Source organism: Musca autumnalis, unplaced genomic scaffold (assembly GCF_047663935.1).
Source record: "Musca autumnalis isolate F117 unplaced genomic scaffold, ASM4766393v1 scaffold_4, whole genome shotgun sequence".
Lineage (NCBI taxonomy): Eukaryota > Metazoa > Arthropoda > Insecta > Diptera > Muscidae > Musca > Musca autumnalis.
In genome coordinates, this window is record NW_027411977.1 from 20,299,281 (window position 1) to 20,318,782 (window position 19,502).

General features: G+C 40.2%; 1 protein-coding gene across 1 annotated transcript in view; it reads right to left on the minus strand.

Annotated features, from left to right (window-relative positions):
- mfr (ferlin family C2 domain-containing myoferlin misfire) overlaps window positions 1-15,464 on the minus strand; it is a 70,732-nt gene extending 55,268 nt beyond the window's left edge. The window contains exons 1-15 of the mRNA XM_073983840.1: window positions 15,250-15,464; window positions 14,825-15,195; window positions 14,656-14,758; window positions 14,396-14,594; window positions 14,069-14,332; window positions 11,803-12,197; window positions 11,412-11,717; window positions 10,606-11,357; window positions 10,305-10,473; window positions 9,330-10,246; window positions 9,044-9,181; window positions 5,016-5,167; window positions 4,817-4,953; window positions 4,446-4,627; window positions 374-494 (exon numbers count right to left, since the gene is read on the minus strand). Coding sequence (XP_073839941.1) covers window positions 374-494; window positions 4,446-4,627; window positions 4,817-4,953; window positions 5,016-5,167; window positions 9,044-9,181; window positions 9,330-10,246; window positions 10,305-10,473; window positions 10,606-11,357; window positions 11,412-11,717; window positions 11,803-12,197; window positions 14,069-14,332; window positions 14,396-14,594; window positions 14,656-14,758; window positions 14,825-15,195; window positions 15,250-15,444 — 4,401 coding nt within the window. The 5' untranslated portion in view covers window positions 15,445-15,464. The remainder of the gene's footprint in view (window positions 1-373; window positions 495-4,445; window positions 4,628-4,816; window positions 4,954-5,015; window positions 5,168-9,043; window positions 9,182-9,329; window positions 10,247-10,304; window positions 10,474-10,605; window positions 11,358-11,411; window positions 11,718-11,802; window positions 12,198-14,068; window positions 14,333-14,395; window positions 14,595-14,655; window positions 14,759-14,824; window positions 15,196-15,249) is intronic.
- Between the last annotated feature and the right edge of the window lie 4,038 nt (window positions 15,465-19,502).

Here is a 19,502-nt window from a genome sequence, read left to right on the forward strand (position 1 = left end):
ATTCTCATTTTGGAACTACCAATTCAAATCTAAAAACTCCCACCTTTACGACTTGTACTTGGCTAAATACCACCCCCAACATTACAATTAAATTTAATTAGTTCTCATTAATTTGTTGTAATTTTACCTTACCAAAAAATATATACAAAAATAAAGCGAATAAAATATTTTATTAAAAAATACAGTGGAACAAAAGAATAATACACCCACCCTTTGTCTTTTAAGTTTCCCTTACATTCTCACATACATTTTTGTCAACACTAAGAATAAAACAACAACAATAATTTTCTGTCCTATTAAGTATAGATTAATTCCACTGTATTATAATCAACTTCATTTTGGTGACCTCCTCCACACACACACAAACACTTACCATATCTTCAATACTTGAATATTTTAATGGGAATATCATGCGCCAATTAAATTTGCCCTCACCATTCAGTGATCGGTAATGGATATCTGTAGTTTGGGCTTCATCTGGATTAGAACACCAGCTGTGGAGGAATAGGCAAACAAACAATGAAACACATATTTACTTACAAATACACATACAAAAACACAAAAATAGATACAAAGGTAAAACAAAGATAATGTCAAAAATCAATCATAACGAAATCAATCTCCTCCCCACAAATTTTATACGATTTTCAAGAATTTTATTGAAAGTGAACTGAATTTGCATGACCTTATGGGTATTTCCATGGGGTCATTCATAGGCTAGTGATGCCTACATATATAAAGCCTCAACTGTCAACCTACAGAGAAGGCAATAGCGATCATTTGGAAATTATCTTAAGAAGAACCTTTTTCTACGGAAATTATTTTAAGAAGCATCATTTCCTTTGGAAAGGGGTCTTAAGTAGCACCCTTTCTTTTGGATTGGGACTTTAAGAAGCACTCTTCCCTTCGGAAAGCGCTCTTAAGAAGCACTATTTCCTTTGGAAAGGGGTCTTAGAAATACCCCTTCCTTTGGAAAGGGGTCTTAAGAACCACCCTCTCTTTTGGAAAGGGGTCTTCAGAAGCACCCTTTGGAAAGGGTTCTTAAGAAGCACCCTTTGGAAAGGGGTCTTAAAGAACCTTTTCCTACGGAAATGATTTTAAGAAGCATCATTTCCTTTGGAAAGGGGTCTTAAGTAGCACCCTTTCTTTTGGATTGGGACTTTAAGAAGCACTCTTCCCTTCGGAAAGCGCTCTTAAGAAGCACTCTTCCCTTCGGAAAGCGCTCTTAAGAAGCACTCTTCCCTTCGGAAAGCGCTCTTAAGAAGCACTCTTCCCTTCGGAAAGCGCTCTTAAGAAGCACTATTTCCTTTGGAAAGGGGTCTTAGAAATACCCCTTCCTTTGGAAAGGGGTCTTAAAAAGCACCCTTTCCTTTGGAAAGGGGTCTTAAAAAGCACCCTTTCCTTTGGAAAGGGGTCTTAAAAAGCACCCTTTCCTTTGGAAAGGGGTCTTAAAAAGCACCCTTTCCTTTGGAAAGGGGTCTTAAAAAGCACCCTTTCCTTTGGAAAGGGGTCTTAAAAAGCACCCTTTCCTTTGGAAAGGGGTCTTAAAAAGCACTCTTTCCTTTGGAAATGGGTTTTAAAAAGCACCCTTTCCTTTGGAAAGTGGTCTTAAAAAGCACCCTTTCCTTTGGAAATAGGTTTTAAAAAGCACCCTTTCCTTTGGAAAGGTGTCTTAAGAATCACCCTTGCCTTGGGAAAGGAGTCTTAAGAATCACCCTTTCCTTGGGAAAGTGTCTTAAGAAGCACCCTTTCCTTTGGAAAGGGGTCTAAAAAGCACCCTTTCCTTTGGAAAGGGGTCTTAAAAAGCACCCTTTCTTTGGAAAGGGGTCTTAAAAAGCACCCTTTCCTTTGGAAAGGGGTGGTAAAAAGCACCCTTTCCTTTGGAAAGAGGTCTTAAGAAGCACCCTTTTCTTGGGAAAGGAGTCCGAAGAAGCACCCTTTCCTTTGGAAAGGGGTCTTAAGATGGACCCTTTCGGAAAGGGGTCTTAAGATGGACCCTTTCGGAAAGGGGTCTTAAGATGGACCCTTTCGGAAAGGGGTCTTAAGATGGACCCTTTCGGAAAGGGTCTTAAGAAGCACCCTTTCCTTTGGAAAGGGGTCTTAAGATGGACCCTTTCGGAAAGGGGTCTTAAGATGGACCCTTTCGAAGAAGCACCCATTCCCTTGGAAAGGGGTCTTAAGAAGCACCCTTTCCTTTGGAAAAGATTTTAAGAAGCATCATTTCCTTTGGAAAGTGGTCTTAAGAAGCACCCTTTCCTTTGAAAAGGGGTCTTACAAACACCCTTTCCTTTGGAAAGGGGTCTTAGAAATACCCTTTCCTTTGGAAGGAGGTCTTAGAAATACCCTTCCCTTTGGAAAAGGGATTTTAAAAAGCGCAGTTTCTCTTGGAAAAGGGTCTTAACAAGCACACTTTCTCTTGGAAAAGGGTCTTAAAAAGCACCGTTTCCTTTGGAAAGGAATCTTAAGAAACACCCTTTCCCTTTCCCTTGGAAAGGGGTCCTAAGAAGCAACCTTTCCTTTGGAAAGGGGTCTTAAGAGGCACACTTTTCTTTGGAAAGTGGTCTTAGAAACACTCTTTTCTTTGGAAAGGGGTCTTAAACACTATTTCCTTTGGAAAGGGTTCTTAAGAAGCACCCATTCCTTTGGAAAGGGTTCTTAAGAAGCAGCCTTACCTTTGGAATGGGGTCTTAAAAAGCACCATTTCCTCTGGAAAGGGGCCTTAAAGAGCACCCTTTCCTTTGGAAAGGGGTCTTAAGAAGCACCCTTTCCTTGGGAAAGGAGTCCGAAGAAGCACCCTTTCCTTTGGAAAAGGGTCTTAAGATGGACCCTTTCGGAAATGGGTCTTAAGATGGACCCTTTCGGAAAGGGGTCTTAAGATGGACCCTTTCGGAAGATGGACCTATTCGAAAAGGGGTCTTAAGATGGACCCTTTCGGAAAGGGGTCTTAAGACGAACCCTTTCGGAAAGGGGTCTTAAGATGGACCCTTTCGGAAAGGGGTCTTAAGATGGACCCTTTCGAAAAGGGGTCTTAAGTTGGACCCTTTCTGAAAGGGGTCTTAAGATGGACCATTTCCTTTGGAAAGGGGTCTTAAGAAGCACCCTTTCCTTTGGAAAGGGGTCTTAAGAAGCACCCTTTCCTTTGAAAAGGGGTCTTAAGAAGCACCCTTTCCTTGGGAAAGAAGTTCGAAGAAGCACCCTTTCCTTTGGAAAGGGGTCTCAAAATGGACCCTTTCGGAAAGGGGTCTTAAGAAGCACCCTTTCCTTTGAAAAGGAGTCTTAAGAAGCACCCTTTCCTTTGAAAAGGAGTCTTAAGAAGCACCCTTTCCTTTGAAAAGGGGTCTTAAGAAGCACCCTTTCCTTTGAAAAGGGGTCTTAAGAAGCACCTCTTCCTTTGGAAAGGGGTCTTAAGAAGCACCTTTTCGTTTGGAAAGGGGTCTTAAGAAGCACCCTTTCCTTTGGAAAGGGGTCTTAAGAAGCACCTTTTCGTTTGGAAAGGGGTCTTAAGAAGCACCCTTTCCTTTGGAAAGGGGTCTTAAGAGGCACCCTTTCCTTTGGAAAGGGATCTTAAGAGGCACCCTTTCCTTTGGAAAGGGATCTTAAGGGGCACCCTTTCCTTTGGAAAGGGGTTTTAAGAAGCACCCTTTCCTTTGGGAAGGGGTCTCAAGACGCACCCTTTCCTTTGGAAAGGGGTCTAAAGAAGCACCCTTTCCGTTGGAAAGGGGTCTTAAGAAGCACCCATTCCTTCTAAAAGGGGTCTTAAGAAGCACCCATTCCTTTGGAAAGGGGTTTTAAGAAGTACCCATTCCTTTGGAAAGGGGTTTTAAGAAGTACCCATTCCTTTGGAAAGGGGTTTTAAGAAGTACCCTTCCTATGGAAAGGGTCTTAAGAAGCAACCTTTCCTATGGAAAGGGTCTTAAGAAGCACCCTTTCCTATGAAAAGGGTCTTAAGAAGCACCCTTTCCTATGGAAAGGGTCTTAAGAAGCACTCTTTTCTATGAAAATTTTCGTAAAAAAATTGGAATGGGTCTTTAGGAGGGTCTTAAGAGGCGCTATTTTCTTTGGAAAGGGTCTTATAAGGCGCCCTTTTCTTTGGGAAGGGTCTTAAGGGGCGCCTTTTCATTTGGATAGGGTCTTAATAGGCGCCCTTTCCTATGGAAAGTGTCTCGAGATCAGGGAAGCACTCTTTCTTTGGTAAAGAAGCTAGGAAACACCTTCTCTTGGAATCATACCAATATTTCTTAATCAATGTTACGTTCTTAACGAATTATCCATTCCCACTGCACCATTGAAATACCCATATATAATTATAAATAAAATATAAAATAATTGGGTCATTACTTAAAATTTTTTGATGGTTAATCTTCGACATATTAATTTCTTGGCTCAAATTCGCAGTTACTTTCCCTGTCCAGACAACGTTATTAAATATATCCAAATCCACTTACCCCTTAACATAGATATCGCTCATGGCATTGCCAAAGATATTCCGTTCATCCAAGACCACATCGCTGACACCAAATATAACCACGCGTAATTCAAATAATTCGGGGGGCTGCGGTGTAATATCAATGGCCGGTGGTAAATTGAGGTTAGCATCGAATAATTCCAGCCACAATTGTATTTTGCCCTGGCAAACAAATGAAGCAACGACGAAGAGGAAAAGTAGAAAAAATAATTGGTTTCCATTTCAAATTAAATATTGTTTTTTTTTTTTTTTTTTTGGTCAAGAGTAGCTGGCCTCCACAGATAAGTGGCGATAATTGATACTTTTTTGTGTCTTTTTGTGTGGGTGGGTGAGTGCTTTTTTGTGAATTACCTGTTCTATTCCTGGACATTCAGAACGATATAATGAACGTGTCTCCACGTGTTCGGGTACCAATTTATAACCAAAAGAAGGTATGGCTGGGAGATTTTTTAAGGCTGTCAAAGCTAAACGTTCGTGGCGGTCTTCATCTGGAAGATAGAAATGGGAAATTTTATATTAGGGATTGATTTTGCAAATTATTTAAACTAACCCAGGGCTATTATGGTTTCATCTTCGAAAGTTACACCACTGATTTCGATAGAATTTGCGGCATAACGTGGCAGTTTAATGCCATTCTTTTTGCAGAGATCTTCCAAGATTTCCCGTGGTGTTTGTAAATCCCTCCATTTATTATAGCCAAAACTAAAATATAATAGTAGAAAAAAATTACAAACCTATCACTCTACAAAACACATTAGCAGAAAATTTAGAACTTATAAACGCTAATGATGGACCTATTAACAAATATCTAATTTTAATAGTTGTTACTTACTTAAGACCCTTTCCAAATGAAAGGATGCTTCTTAGGACGCCCTTCCAAAGGCAAGGGTGCTCCCTTTCCAAAGAAAAGTGTGTTTCTTGAGACCCCTTTCAAAAGGAAGGGGTGCTTCCAAAGACCCTCTCCAAAGGAAAGGGTGCTTCCAAAGACCCTTTCCAAAGGAAAGAGTGTTTCTTAAGACCCCTTCCAAAGGAAAGGGTGTTTCTTAAGACCCCTTTCTAAAGGAAAGGCTGCTTCTTAAGACCCCTTCCAAAGGAAAGGGTGCTTCTTAAGACCCCTTCCAAAGGAAAGGGTGCTTCTTAAGACCCCTTTCCAAAGGAAAGGGTGCTTCGTAAGACCCCTTTCCAAAGGAAAAGGTGCTTCGTAAGACCCCTTTCCAAAGGAACCCTTTCAAAAGGAAGGGGTGCTTCCAAAGACCCTTTCCAAAGGAAAGAGTGCTTCCAAAGACCCTTTCCAAAGGAAAGAGTGCTTCTTAAGACCCCTTCCAAAGGAAAGGGTGTTTCTTAAGACCCCTTTCCAAAGGAAAGGGTGCTTCTTAAGACCCCTTTCCAAAGGAACCCTTTCAAAAGGAAGGGGTGCTTCCAAAGACCCTCTCCAAAGGAAAGGTTGCTTCTTAAGACCCCTTTCCAAAGGAAAGGGTGCTTCTTAAGACCCCTTTCCAAAGGAAAGAGTTTTTCTTAAGACCCCTTTCCAAAGGAAAGGATGCTTCTTTCCAAAGGAAAGGTTGCTTCTTAAGACCCCTTTCCAAAGGAAAGGGTGCTTCTTAAGACCCCTTTCCAAAGGAAAGGGTTTTTCTTAAGACCCCTTTCCAAAGGAAAGGGTGCTTCTTAAGACCCCTTTCCAAAGGAAAGGGTGCTTCTTAAGACCCCTTTCCAAAGGAAAGGGTGCTTCTTTCCAAAGGAAAGGTTGCTTCTTAAGACCCCTTTCCAAAGGAAAGGGTGCTTCTTAAGACCCCTTTCCAAAGGAAAGGGTTTTTCTTAAGACCCCTTTCCAAAGGAAAGGGTGCTTCTTAAGACCCCTTTCCAAAGGAAAGGGTGCTTCTTAAGACCCCTTTCCAAAGGAAAGGGTGCTTCTTAAGACCCCTTTCCAAAGGAAAGGGTGCTTCTTAAGACCCCTGTCCAAAGGAAAGGGTGCTTCTTAAGACCCCTTTCCAAAGGAAAGGGTGCTTCTTAAGACCCCTTTCCAAAGGAAAGGGTGCTTCTTAAGACCCCTTTCCAAAGGAAAGGGTGCTTCTTAAGACTCCTTTCCAAAGAAAAGGGTGCTTCTTAAGACCCCTTTCCAAAGGAAAGGGTGCTCCTCAAACCCTTTTCCAAAGGAAGTGGTGCTTTCCAAAAGGGTGCTTCTTAAGACCCCTTTCCAAAGGAAAGGGTGCTTCTTAAGACTCCTTTCCAAAACTTTTTCCATAGTTAAGCGTGCTTCTTAAGACTCCTTTCCAAAGGAAAGAGTGCTTCTTAAGACTCCTTTCCAAAACTTTTTCCATAGTTAAGCGTGCTTCTTAAGACTCCTTTCCAAAGGAAAGGGTGCTTCTTAAGACCTCTTTCCAATGGAAAGGGTGCTTCTTAAGACCCCTTTCCAAAGGAAAGCGTGCTTCTTAGGACCCCTTTCCAAAGGAAAGGGTGCTTCTTAAGACCTTTTTCCAAAGGAAAGGGTGCTTCTTAAGACCTTTTTCCAAAGGAAAGGGTGCTTCTTAAGACCTTTTTCCAAAGGAAAGGGTGCTTCTTAAGACCTTTTTCCAAAGGAAAGGGTGCTTCTTAAGACCTTTTTCCAAAGGAAAGGGTGCTTCTTAAGACCTCTTTCCAAAACTTTTTCCATAGTTAAGCGTGCTTCTTAAGACTCCTTTCCAAAGGAAAGGGTGCTTCTTAAGACCCATTTCCAAAGTAAGGGGTGGCTCTTAAGACCCCTTTCGAAAGGAAAGGGTGCTTCTTAAGACCACTTCCAAAGGAAAGGACCCCTTCCCAAAAAAGGACGATTCTTAAGACCCCTTCCCAAAGAAAAGGACGATTCTTAAGACCCCTTCCCAAAGAAAAGGGTGTTTCTTAATACTTCTTCCGAATGTAGGGTGCTTCCTTAGACCTCTTTCCAAAGGAAGGGGTGCTTCTTAAGACCCCATTCCAAAGGAAGGGGTGCCTCTTAAGACCCCCTTCCAAAGGAAGGGGTGCCTCTTAAGACCCCTTTCAAGACGAAAGGGTGCTTCTTAAGAAAATTTCCAAAGGAAAGGACGCTTTTTAAAGCCCTTTCCCAAAGGAAAGGACGCTTCTTAAGACCCCTTCCCAAAGAAAATGGTGTTTCTTAATACTTCTTCCGAAGGTAACGGTGCTTCCTAAGAACCCTTTCCAAAGGAAAGGGTGCTTCCTAAGACCCCTTTCCAAAGGAAAGGTTGCGTTTTAAGGCCCTTTTGAAAGGAAATGGCGCTTCTTAAGGCCCCTTTCAAAGGAAAGGGTGCTTCTTAAGACCCCTTTCAAAAGGAAAGGGTGCTTCTTAAAACCCCTTTCAAAAGGAAAGTGTGCTTCTCAAGATCCCTTCCCCAAGAAAATGGCGATTCTTAAGACCCCTTCCCAAAGAAAATTGTGTTTCTTAATACCGCTTTCAAAGGTAAGGGTGCTTCCTTTCCTTTCAAAAGGAAAGGACGCTTTTTAAGGTCCTTTTCCAAAGGAAAAGGCGCTTCTTAAGACCATTTTCCAAGAAAAGGGTGCTTCTTAAGACCCTTTCCAATAGGTTAGGGTGCTTTCTAGGATCCCCTTCCAAAGGAAAGGACACTTTTTAAAACATAAGCATTCGCTTCTTAAGACCCCTTCCCAAAGAACAGGGTGCTTTTTAATACCCCTGCCAAAGGTAAGGATACTTTTTAATACCCCTGCCAAAGGTAAGGATACTTTTTAAGACCTCTTCCAATGAAAAGCGTGCTTCCTAAGACCCCTTCCAAAGGTAAGGGTGAAGGAAAAGGTGCTTCTTAAGACCCCTTCGTGAAGGAAAGGGTGCTTCTAAGATCCCTTCCCAAAGAAAAAGGTGTTACTTAAGACCCCTTCCCGAAGGAAAGGGTGTTTCTTAAGACCCATTTTCAAAGGAAAGGGTGAGTCTTAAAACCCTTTCCAGAGAAAAAGCTGTTTCTTAAGACCGTTTCCAGAGGAAAGGTTGCTTCTTGAGACCCATCCCAAAGGAAATGTTGCTTCTTTAAACCCTTTCCAAAGGAAATGTTGCTTCTTAAGACCCTTTCCAAATACAGTGATAGGAAGATGGTCTGAAAGAAGGGAAATGACCCTTTGCCAGGTTACCTGGCGAGCTGTGGCAATCTCGAAATGCCAAAGCTAATGATGAGTATTAAAGTCCCCTAGCACAAGCCGTTTATTGCCCTCCAAAAACGGTTTATTATCAGCCATATAACGCAGGGCACAACTTTTCATGGGCCGTATGTACACATTAAGCAACTTTACCGCGGCAGTCTTTCACTCTAATGCTGTGTATGGACTACTAGAGTCAAACTCGAGCGAGTTAGGTCTGTATTGAACCATTGATGTATAAGTCCTCCTCCGTTTTTTTACTATTATTTCGAAATCTGTTGTGATTGCAAATTTTCGATGTCCAACTTCCCGGTTGTGTCTCTGCGTACTTTATTTGCTACATTTAATCGGGTGCGTAGCATTGCTGAACAAAGTAGTGATCCAAGTCGATGTTTGCTCCACCGATCGATACGATACATATATTAATTTATTGTTCATTTTGCCTTTGGATTATTGACTTACCTGGAGAATTCATTAGCTATGCCAATTGTGGCACGATGTTTGGTACGCCATCTATCTTCAAGGTCAATGTAAGTGGAGCCAATCGGTTCATCGCGTAAACTGTGCCGATTGAAAATAGAAATCTCCAGTACATGTTCTCTACAAATAAAAAACAGATAAGAAGAAATAATGAAAAATAAGCCTCCGACCAACAATGTATTATGGGAAACCCCAAGGTCCATCGTCAAAATAACATAGGAAATTGTACTCTGAAATTACATTTTTTAACTACATCTCCCTAACTTACCTCGGCAACAGACCTTCCAATTGAAAACATTTTCCAAATACCGGATTACTTTCGTTGGGTATAAATTCAGCACGATTTGTTAACTGCTTCTGGCCCAACTGCACACGAACATAGGCATCAGCTTGGGCATGTTTCTCTACAGGACGTAATTGTAGGCCTTGGACAATATAAACCCGAACCACAATCTTAACTAAATCTGCCAACGATTGCAACTGCATTTGATAGCGAGGATTTAAGGCTGTTGCCAATGGTCTTAACATGGAACTACCTTCTTGTAACTTGTCCGAACGATTACCACCACCACCACATTGACATGCTGTCAGTTTAATTTTCATTTTTAGGGTGGCATACATTTCTTCCTTCGTTCGGGAACCCCCACCTTTACTCCTTACACCATGCACCAGCTGAAAGGGTTCAGCCCAATCGGTAAGATAACTAAATTCTGCTTGTTTTTCCAACTCATTCTGATAGATACACAGCCGATGTTTGTAATGTGACAAGGCCGTGCAGGACTCTTCGGTATTTAGAGAATTATAAAATTTTGTCCACCAATTGAATTCTTTGTCTTCCGACTCATCGTGATGATCACGAGAATCGGGTTTCGATTTCTTAGGGGATTTCTTTTTAAAGAGGCTTTTAAAGAGATTCCACTTGGTTGGCGGGGCTGATTTTTTTAAGAGTGGAAAGGACTCTGAATCAGCGTCGGTGGTGAAATTTAGTGTTGTAGTCGTCTCCATATCTGTTACATCCTCATCATCTTCATCCTGTGGTACACATTTCTGTTCTTTGTGAGGTTCCAAATAACGTTTGGTATTGGCTATTAGTACAGCACCAACAGTAATCTCTTGTTCATTGGAGGATACGACCACATCAGTTGCAATAATTGCTGGCCAATATTCCATCTGTTCCGGAAGGCTCTAAAGATGAAATTCTTTGACTTCAATTTACTTAAAAGAAATTCAGTTTCAACCTTACCACAACTCCTGAGGAATATGGAATCAAAAAGTTTATGCTACTCTTTAAACGGGTTGTTGACAAGCCGCTGACCAACAAAAGATCCGCCATCATTAGTTTAACACGATGCCGTCCCGAGAAGACACTTGATTTGGTATAATTTCTTAGTCCAGAAAACGTTACCTCCAATCTAGAAAAAAATATTTAAAAAATCCACGTGTTGTGGTCTATGGGTCCTTCAAAAATATTATTTAAGAAATCCATGTGACTAGACCATCTGTTCTCTGGCCCTTAGTATCCTCATCCACAATCCAATACTTACACATAATTCCTCATATTTGGTCTAATAGCTGCTGGTATGCCAACTGTAACCACTGGTTGCCTCAATGTTTCATTATCCACTTCATCCGATGCCTCAACTAATTCTGCAGAGATTAAAATCTCTGCCCTAATAACTCCACTCAAAGCAATTGGCAACCACTTCAAGGGTGGTGGAGATAACATTGGTATGGCCAAGAATTTTTCCAAAGCATGTTTGCTTTGCATTGCTTGGATTTTGTGGTTTTGAAATTCATTTTCTAAACTCTGTGCTTTGCCCTTTGCTACAATTGTCAGCGGCAACATGGCACAACCCAAATAATCATCTGCGGTTCTTTTGTCCGTATCATACAATTCTATGGCCAATAAAGGAGAAGAACTCCTGCCATACCATTCCAAAGTTCCTGGTAGACTAATGTTATCTATGGTTATAACAGCATTCCAAATGGGAGAAAGAGTGGCAAAGACTACTGGAGTTTCTGCTGCATGCGAGCTAAACATAACTCTCACATATGGGTCACATAGGCCACTGCGATCTGATCCCGGCCTCACTTTGGCTTGGTGAATGAATATGCGACATTTGTAATTGGAACGGGGTATAAGGGGACGATAATAGAATGGCTCCGGATTGGACCACGTACGTTTTATTTTATCCAATAAGTTCGAACGTTCTTTTTCAGAGACTATGCTCAGGCAACCCAAAACGATGGCGACAATGCAACCACATTGGCTGCATGTGTGGTGACATTGAGGGTCCTGGAGGGAAACTAGTTACAATAAGATGCCTCATTTCCTTTGCTATTAGCTTACTTTAAAAATAAAGTTCCGAATTTTCCAACATTCATCATCAATGCCTTCTTCTTCTTGGATTTGATCCTGAAAAATAAATCCTTTGGGGTCTAGACGACAGTATCCTGCTTCTTTGTTGCCAGCATTGAAAATCAAAATTAACTCCGGCCATTCGTCTTGCAAACGATTTAGAGACCATAAGTTCAGAAGTTTTTGAGGATATTTTGAAAGGCTTTGTAGAACATCTTCCAGGGTTTGCTTTAAGAACGCCTCATTAGAAGGTTTCAAATTTGAGCGTAAATTCCGTAAGTCATCGGTAAATTTAACCTGCAAGAAAGTATTCGTCAGCAGCAGATGACTGGATGGATGGAAAGATTCTCAGAAAAAATTGGTGATTTTTAAAAGAACTTACAAAATAATCCTGCAAATACAACAAACGTTTTACATCCCACTGTGTAGGTTCCTTGTGTCCCCGATATTCCAATCTGTGCGACTCCAATGACTTCTTTGTAAACTCCATTAGTCGTGTAATAATATCTCTCAAAATTTTCAATTGAGCTTGATATTGCTGACTATAAATAAGCTGAAATCGACGAAAGTTCTCCAATTCCTGTTTGATCTGATCCATTATATCTTTTATAAATCTTTCACTTTCATACTTATGACGAAAATCGGGCAATTGAAGGCGCATTGTTATTGCCTTATAGGGTGACTCTTGCTGGAAATATTTCAAAGGTTTGGCAATTTTTGATCCATGTTTGCCTGAATATGGTTTGAGGAAGCATTCCAAAGTGTTGGAAATGGATTCTGAAAACAAAAATACGCAGAAAACCTCTTTGTAGAAAATGCGTAAAATATCCACGCCTACTTGTCCATTGGTCATCGCAAAAAATGCTTAAAATATCCACGCCTACTTGTCCATTGGACATCGCAAAAAATGCTTAAAATATCCACGCCTACTTGTCCATTGGTCATCGCAAAAAATGCTTAAAATATCCACGTCTACTTGTCCATTGGTCATCGCAAAAAATGCTTAAAATATCCACGCCTACTTGTCCATTGGTCATCGCAAAAAATGCTTAAAATATCCACGCCTACTTGTCCATTGGTCATCGCAAAAAATGCTTAAAATATCCACGCCTACTTGTCCATTGTTCATCGCAAAAAATGCATAAAATATCCACGCCTACTTGTCCATTGGTCATCGCAAAAAATGCTTAAAATATCCACGCCTACTTGTCCATTGGTCATCGCAAAAAATTATTAAAATATCCACGCCTACTTGTCCATTGGTCATCGCAAAAAATGCTTAAAATATCCACGCCTACTTGTCCATTGGTCATCGCAAAAAATGCTTAAAATATCCACGCCTACTTGTCCATTGGTCATCGCAAAAAATGCTTAAAATATCCACGCCCAGTTGTCCATTGGTCATCGCAAAAAATGCTTAAAATATCCACGCCCAGTTGTCCATTGGTCATCGCAAAAAATGCTTTAAAAATCCACGCCTAGTGGTCTATGGGTCGTTGTGAAAAAAATGCTTTAAAAATCCACGCCTAGTGGTCTATGGGTCGTTGTGAAAAAAATGCTTTAAAAATCCACGCCTAGTGGTCTATGGGTCGTTGTGAAAAAAATGCTTTAAAAATCCACGCCTAGTGGTCTATGGGTCGTTGTGAAAAAAATGCTTTAAAAATCCACGCCTAGTGGTCTATGGGTCGTTGTGAAAAAAATGCTTTAAAAATCCACGCCTAGTGGTCTATGGGTCGTTGTGAAAAAAATGCTTTAAAAATCCACGCCTAGTGGTCTATGGGTCGTTGTGAAAAAAATGCTTTAAAAATCCACGCCTAGTGGTCTATGGGTCGTTGTGAAAAAAATGCTTTAAAAATCCACGCCTAGTGGTCTATGGGTCGTTGTGAAAAAAATGCTTTAAAAATCCACGCCTAGTGGTCTATGGGTCGTTGTGAAAAAAATGCTTTAAAAATCCACGCCTAGTGGTCTATGGGTCGTTGTGAAAAAAATGCTTTAAAAATCCACGCCTAGTGGTCTATGGGTCGTTGTGAAAAAAATGCTTTAAAAATCCACGCCTAGTGGTCTATGGGTCGTTGTGAAAAAAATGCTTTAAAAATCCACGCCTAGTGGTCTATGGGTCGTTGTGAAAAAAATGCTTTAAAAATCCACGCCTAGTGGTCTATGGGTCGTTGTGAAAAAAATGCTTTAAAAATCCACGCCTAGTGGTCTATGGGTCGTTGTGAAAAAAATGCTTTAAAAATCCACGCCTAGTGGTCTATGGGTCGTTGTGAAAAAAATGCTTTAAAAATCCACGCCTACTTGTCCATTGGTCATCGCAAAAAATGCTTTAAAAATCCACGCCTAATGGTCTATGGGTCGTTGTGAAAAAAATGCTTTAAAAATCCACGCCTAGTGGTCTATGGGTCGTTGGGAAAAAATGCTTTAAAAAATCCACGCCTAGTGGTCTATGGGTCGTTGGGAAAAAATGCTTTAAAAAATCCACGCCTAGTGGTCTATGGGTCGTTGGGAAAAAATGCTTTAAAAAATCCACGCCTAGTGGTCTATGGGTCGTTGGGAAAAAATGCTTTACAAAATCCACGCCTAGTGGTCTATGGGTCGTTAGGAAAAAAATCTTAAAAAAATCTATGCTTTTATTTTTTTAACCTTACCCGCTAATTTCATTTGAATTTTACAATTACTTATATTGCCATGCACAAAATCTCCCTGAAACGCCAAAAATTCGACAACAAACATTTCCTCTTGCCAGTAACGGGATTCATCCAGAGGTTGTATGGTTTTGATATATAAATTCCGACTGAACGGGGGCGTTTCCAAACATTCTGAACGAATTTCCATTAGTAGACGTCCCATATATTTTGTTGTATTAAGAGTGTCATAAAAATTTATAAAAGTTGGACCCAAGGCTGGTTTGTCTGTAAAAAAAGTATGCAAATATATATCTTTATCGAACATTTCTCAGCATTCCAGATGTTTACCTTTAAAGGCTACATCTTCAAAATGTATCTCGTGTTCAGCTACACATTTCCATTGTAGCTGTTCGTGGGCCATCATTTGTATAAACAAAGTTTGGGCCAATGATGGATATATCCAGGCAAAATGGATTTCCTGATTCCATACAGGATATTGGGTATTTCTGACAATAGCGGACTTGCCTTTAAAGGGGTGGAATCTAAACTTTAAATAATAAAGTATTTTATGTGAAAATGTCTTGGACAGCGTCATTCAAAATTCATACTTGTATTAAATAATCCGACTTCTTGGTCATAATTCCTCTGTAAAAGATTACACTGTAGAGTATATTACAGCGAACATCAGATTGCATATTATCAAGCATATTCCTGGAACAACATTTAAAATTTGCCAACATCATATCTCCTTTATCCCTTCAAGCCAATCGAACTTACTTTTCAATATTATCATAATCCTGATTAATTTGCCACACATTGGTGGTTACGCTCATCATATCCTCATCCTCCGTTGGCCTTAATAATGTCTGAGGATTCGTTGCCTGCGAAACAATGGCCAAATCAATTTGCAAAAAGCCTTTTGATTCATTAGGGGAATTGCCATGTACCACCTGTTCCTCAATCGAACCCTCCAAGCGTCCCCATTTCTTGAAGTAACAACGATTGCGTTGATGCCACACACTTTGCATGTCCACCAGTAATTCTCCCAGTGAGGGATTTCTTCGACATGCAGTACGTTTTTTGACCTCATAGCGTATGGTCAAACGCAGCAGTTCCACCAAAGTGCATTTCAATTCAAAAACAAAATACTTAAAAAGGTAATCAGGAAATAATAAAAATATCCTCCAGGGTCCGTGACTCACCTCATTGAAGTAGGGATTTTCAGAATTTGAAAAATCTTTAGTATGGCGTGTGATTTTATCCAATGTCACACGAACATAGATTTCACCTTGAAAAACACCCAATTGTCGTGCCTTGTGAATGGTGGTGCAGATGAGGAAATCTTGCACCACATTAGCGAAACAATCCTCGTGTTGGTATTCCAAAGAAGACAACATTTTTGATGATTTTTTATTTTTTAAATAGTAACTGTCAAATTCTACAACAAAACTTTTTCGGAGTTGCTAACCATTCGAAGTGCCACACAAAGCTATGTTAAAAGAAAGCTTTGTAAAAGCTCATCACTGAAAAAGCTTAAGTATATGAGACATTCCTCATATTATGGATTTCAGTTTCCATTAGAGGGTTGGTATTTTCTGGTTAACTGAGCGAATGCACAATCAATTTATAACGCGTAGCATATGATTAACGGCGCTTCCACATTGATTTAATGGAAGTAATTAATAATAAGTATAAAAGCTACTTTTAATTGTTTTTTTGGTTTTCCGTTAAGAAATCCACGCTCAGTGGTCTATGGGTCCCATGAGAAATACTTTAAAAAATCCACGCCCAGTGGTCTATGGCTCTCGTGAGAAATACTTTAAAAATCCACGCCCAGTGGTCTATGGCTCTCGTGAGAAATACTTTAAAAATCCACGCCCAGTGGTCTATGGCTCCCGTGGGAAGTACTTTAAAAATCCACGCCCAGTGATCTATGGCTCCCGTGAGAAATACTTTAAAAAATCCACGCCCAGTGGTCTAAGGGTCTCGTGAGAAATACTTTAAAAAATCCACGCCCAGTGGTCTATGGGTCCCTTAAGATATAATTTAAAAATACACGCCCAGTGGTCTATGAGTCCTCTGAGAAATACTTTAAAGAATCCACACCCAGTGGTCTATGGGTCCCCTTAGAAATACTTTAAAAAATCCACGGCCAGTAGCCTGTGGTCCCGTGAGAAATACTTTAAAAAATCCACGGGCAGTGGTCTATGGGTCCCGTGAGAAATACTTTCAAAATCCACGCCCAGTGTTCTATGAGTCCCGTAAGAAATACTTTAAAAAATCCACGCCCAGTGGTATATGAGTCTCGTGAGAAATACTTTAAAAAATCCACTCCCAGTGGTCTATTGGTCTTTTATAGCTTGCGTGAATACAAACTTACTAACACACTGTTATAAGTTGCCAATATTTTGAATACATTCACATTTCCTCCGTTCTCTTTTTGGTCATGCCTGGTTTAAAGCTGGGTACACATTGTCTGTTTTGAATGACAGCTTTGTTGGTGCTTGCTAGTGTGGCCGTTCATTTTCGTCATCCATCATGCAACCACAAAATATTTTGTGGTTGCTGTACGGTTGGGCAGTTATCGATAATTGCAAAAACTCGTCATTCAAAACTGACAATGTGTGCTGTACTTAATATGCACTCATTCGAATTAATTGTTAAAATGGCAAAACTATAGCATATTTCGCAAGAACGACACCTAGAGCAAAATAATCAAACTACAATTTCGTTGTCTATATATTAATTAGCCTAACATAACTCACTTATGTTATTACGATTCTGTTAGAAACACCGTTGCCCTGTTATTGCTATGATAAAAGCTTTACATATGCATTTCTGCTTTAGGAACAAATTGGAATGGAACCAAAAACTAGTTAAAGCTCACACTGTGTGGAACACAAGCCACACCAAACGCAAACTGTTGCTTCATTCGCTGCGTTGCGGGAAAAGTTGGAAGGTATTGTCATAGAGAAGGTACCAACTATTTTTAATGACAATGTAGGAATTTTAAAAAATCAATATGATTTTAATTTTTATAGTATTGGTCACACTGTACATCATGTTCCCAGAATGTCTATATCGCCTTATATCCCATACAAAAGTTCAACATTTCCAACTAAATGCAGTTTTAGGGCAATTTGAGTATCGTTATGAAATGTTCTGCGATTTCTCAAATAATGACCCAATAGTAATACCCTACGGTGACCATCTAAAATGACTGGTAGTACCAAATTCACAGACATCCTTTGTTTTTAATCTGTTGAACAGATCACATAAGAAAAACTCCTTCTAGGGCATCAAAATCGAGAAAAAATATAGAAAATTTTACATACTCTCTGGAATTCTGGTCGGTATCGACTAAACTATTGTAAGTTGGACCAAGTAATCTTTTGCAAAAATCTTCTAAATAATATTCTCAGCAATTCTTCAGAACATTCTAAAACTAAAATGCTTATTTCATGTTGTTTAAGCGGTGGGGTTAGCTAGAACCTCCATCGGGACCCTCCCATTGGCGAATTGGGGACACTCATCTTATTCTTACCAAATAAGAAGGGTACCGGGGAAATAAAATACCCGGGGGTGACCAAAATCTAGCCCAAGGAACGGCAGCTGGTTTCTTGGTACCTCAGATAGGCAAATGTTGAAACAACTGGTATGGCTGTATTTGGAAAACAGGTGGCGTGGTGGGAACCACTGAAGCAGTATCTGTACAGCGAAAAAACGAATGTCGGACAATTGGCACACGGAAATAGACACGAATTGCTCAATGGAATGTTAGAACGTTAAGAGAGGAATCAAGATTGACGCAAGTGGAATCTCAAATGCAAAAATATCAAATTGAAATACTAGGAGTTAGTGAAATGCGATGGTGCAAAAGTGATAAATATCAAACTGCAAACGGCAACTTAATCTTGTAGAGTGGAAAAGAGACAAAACACGAAAGCGGAGTAGCCATTATACTATCAAAAAATATAAAAAGCTCACTTATGGATGTGCGCACAAAAAGAGGTGCAGATATTGACAGCCATCATGAGCTGTTCGTAGCCACAATTAAAATAAAATTGAAAAAGAATTATAGAGACGCAAACATCCTGCGGCAAAGGAAACATAACGACGTTAGCAAGCTCAAAAATGAGGATAAAAGAAAAGAAGTAGGCGACCGCATAAGGGAGAAATTGGTAGTGAGCAACAATCAGAACTGGGAAGATGTATGCAGCGAATTCAGAGAAATCGCAGAAAAAACAATAGGATACCGAAGGAATACTGAGAGGAAGGTGTGGATCACAGATGAAACATAAAACCTTATAGAAAGGAGAAACCAACTTAAACAACAGACGTTAAACGATCTACGACAAAGTGTAATGTACAAAAAGGCTGTTAAACGAGCCGCTAGAAATGATAAAAGACGTTACCTAGAATCGATTACAACCGACGCAGAGAGTGGGGCTGGCACGAACAACATGCGCAAACTTTTTGAGATAGTCGGAAAATTAACAAACTGTAAACTTAAAAGCAATAGAGGAATTAAAGATGAAAACGGAGAACTAACAACTGGCACGGAAAAGCAAACCCACATATGGAAATGGCACTTCGAAAAAAATAGCAGCACAGATGACAACGCCGACGAAATTCAACACATTAGAAATGAAAATACACATAATATCAACGAGGAACCCCCATCAATGGAAGAAATTATTAATGCAGTAACGGCGCTGAAAAGAAACAAATCGCCTGGAGAAGATGGTTTACCAGCGGAACTATTGCAAGTAGATCCCACAGCATCTGCATCCATTATTCACCCCTTTTTATTAGAGATGTGGCACAGAGAACAGCTGTCGATAGAATGGACTAGAGGAGCTATAATTAAACTGCCCCAAAAAGGTGATCTGACCGACTGTAATAATTGGAGAGGCATTACACTCCTAAATACAATATATAAAATAGCCGCAGTAATAATAAATAAAAGACTACACGGCATTGAGCAATCTTTACGGGATGAACAGGCTGGATTCAGACCACACCGCAGCTGTGTCGACCAATCAAACACCCTGCGGATAATAATCGAACAGTCGGTCGAATGGCGCTCACCTCTATACTTGTGCTTCGCTGATTTCAAAAAAGCATTCGACACGATCAAACGTAGTGCAATATGGAAAGCACTGGGAAATAAAGGAGTACCTATAAAGATCATAAAAGCGATGTACGATAACTCCACTTTACAGGTTTGCCATGACGGTTTGTATAGTGACGCATTTAAAACCAATAGTGGAGTAATACAAGACTGTCCTCTCTCTCCTCTACTGTTCGCAGTTACCCTCGACAGCATAATGTCCGAAATCTGCAAAAAGAAAATAGGAGTCGTTTGGGGTCTCCACCAACAGCTCGAGGATCAAAACTTTGCAGACGATATATGTATGACTCATATCACATAAGCACCAAGACATGGTACTAC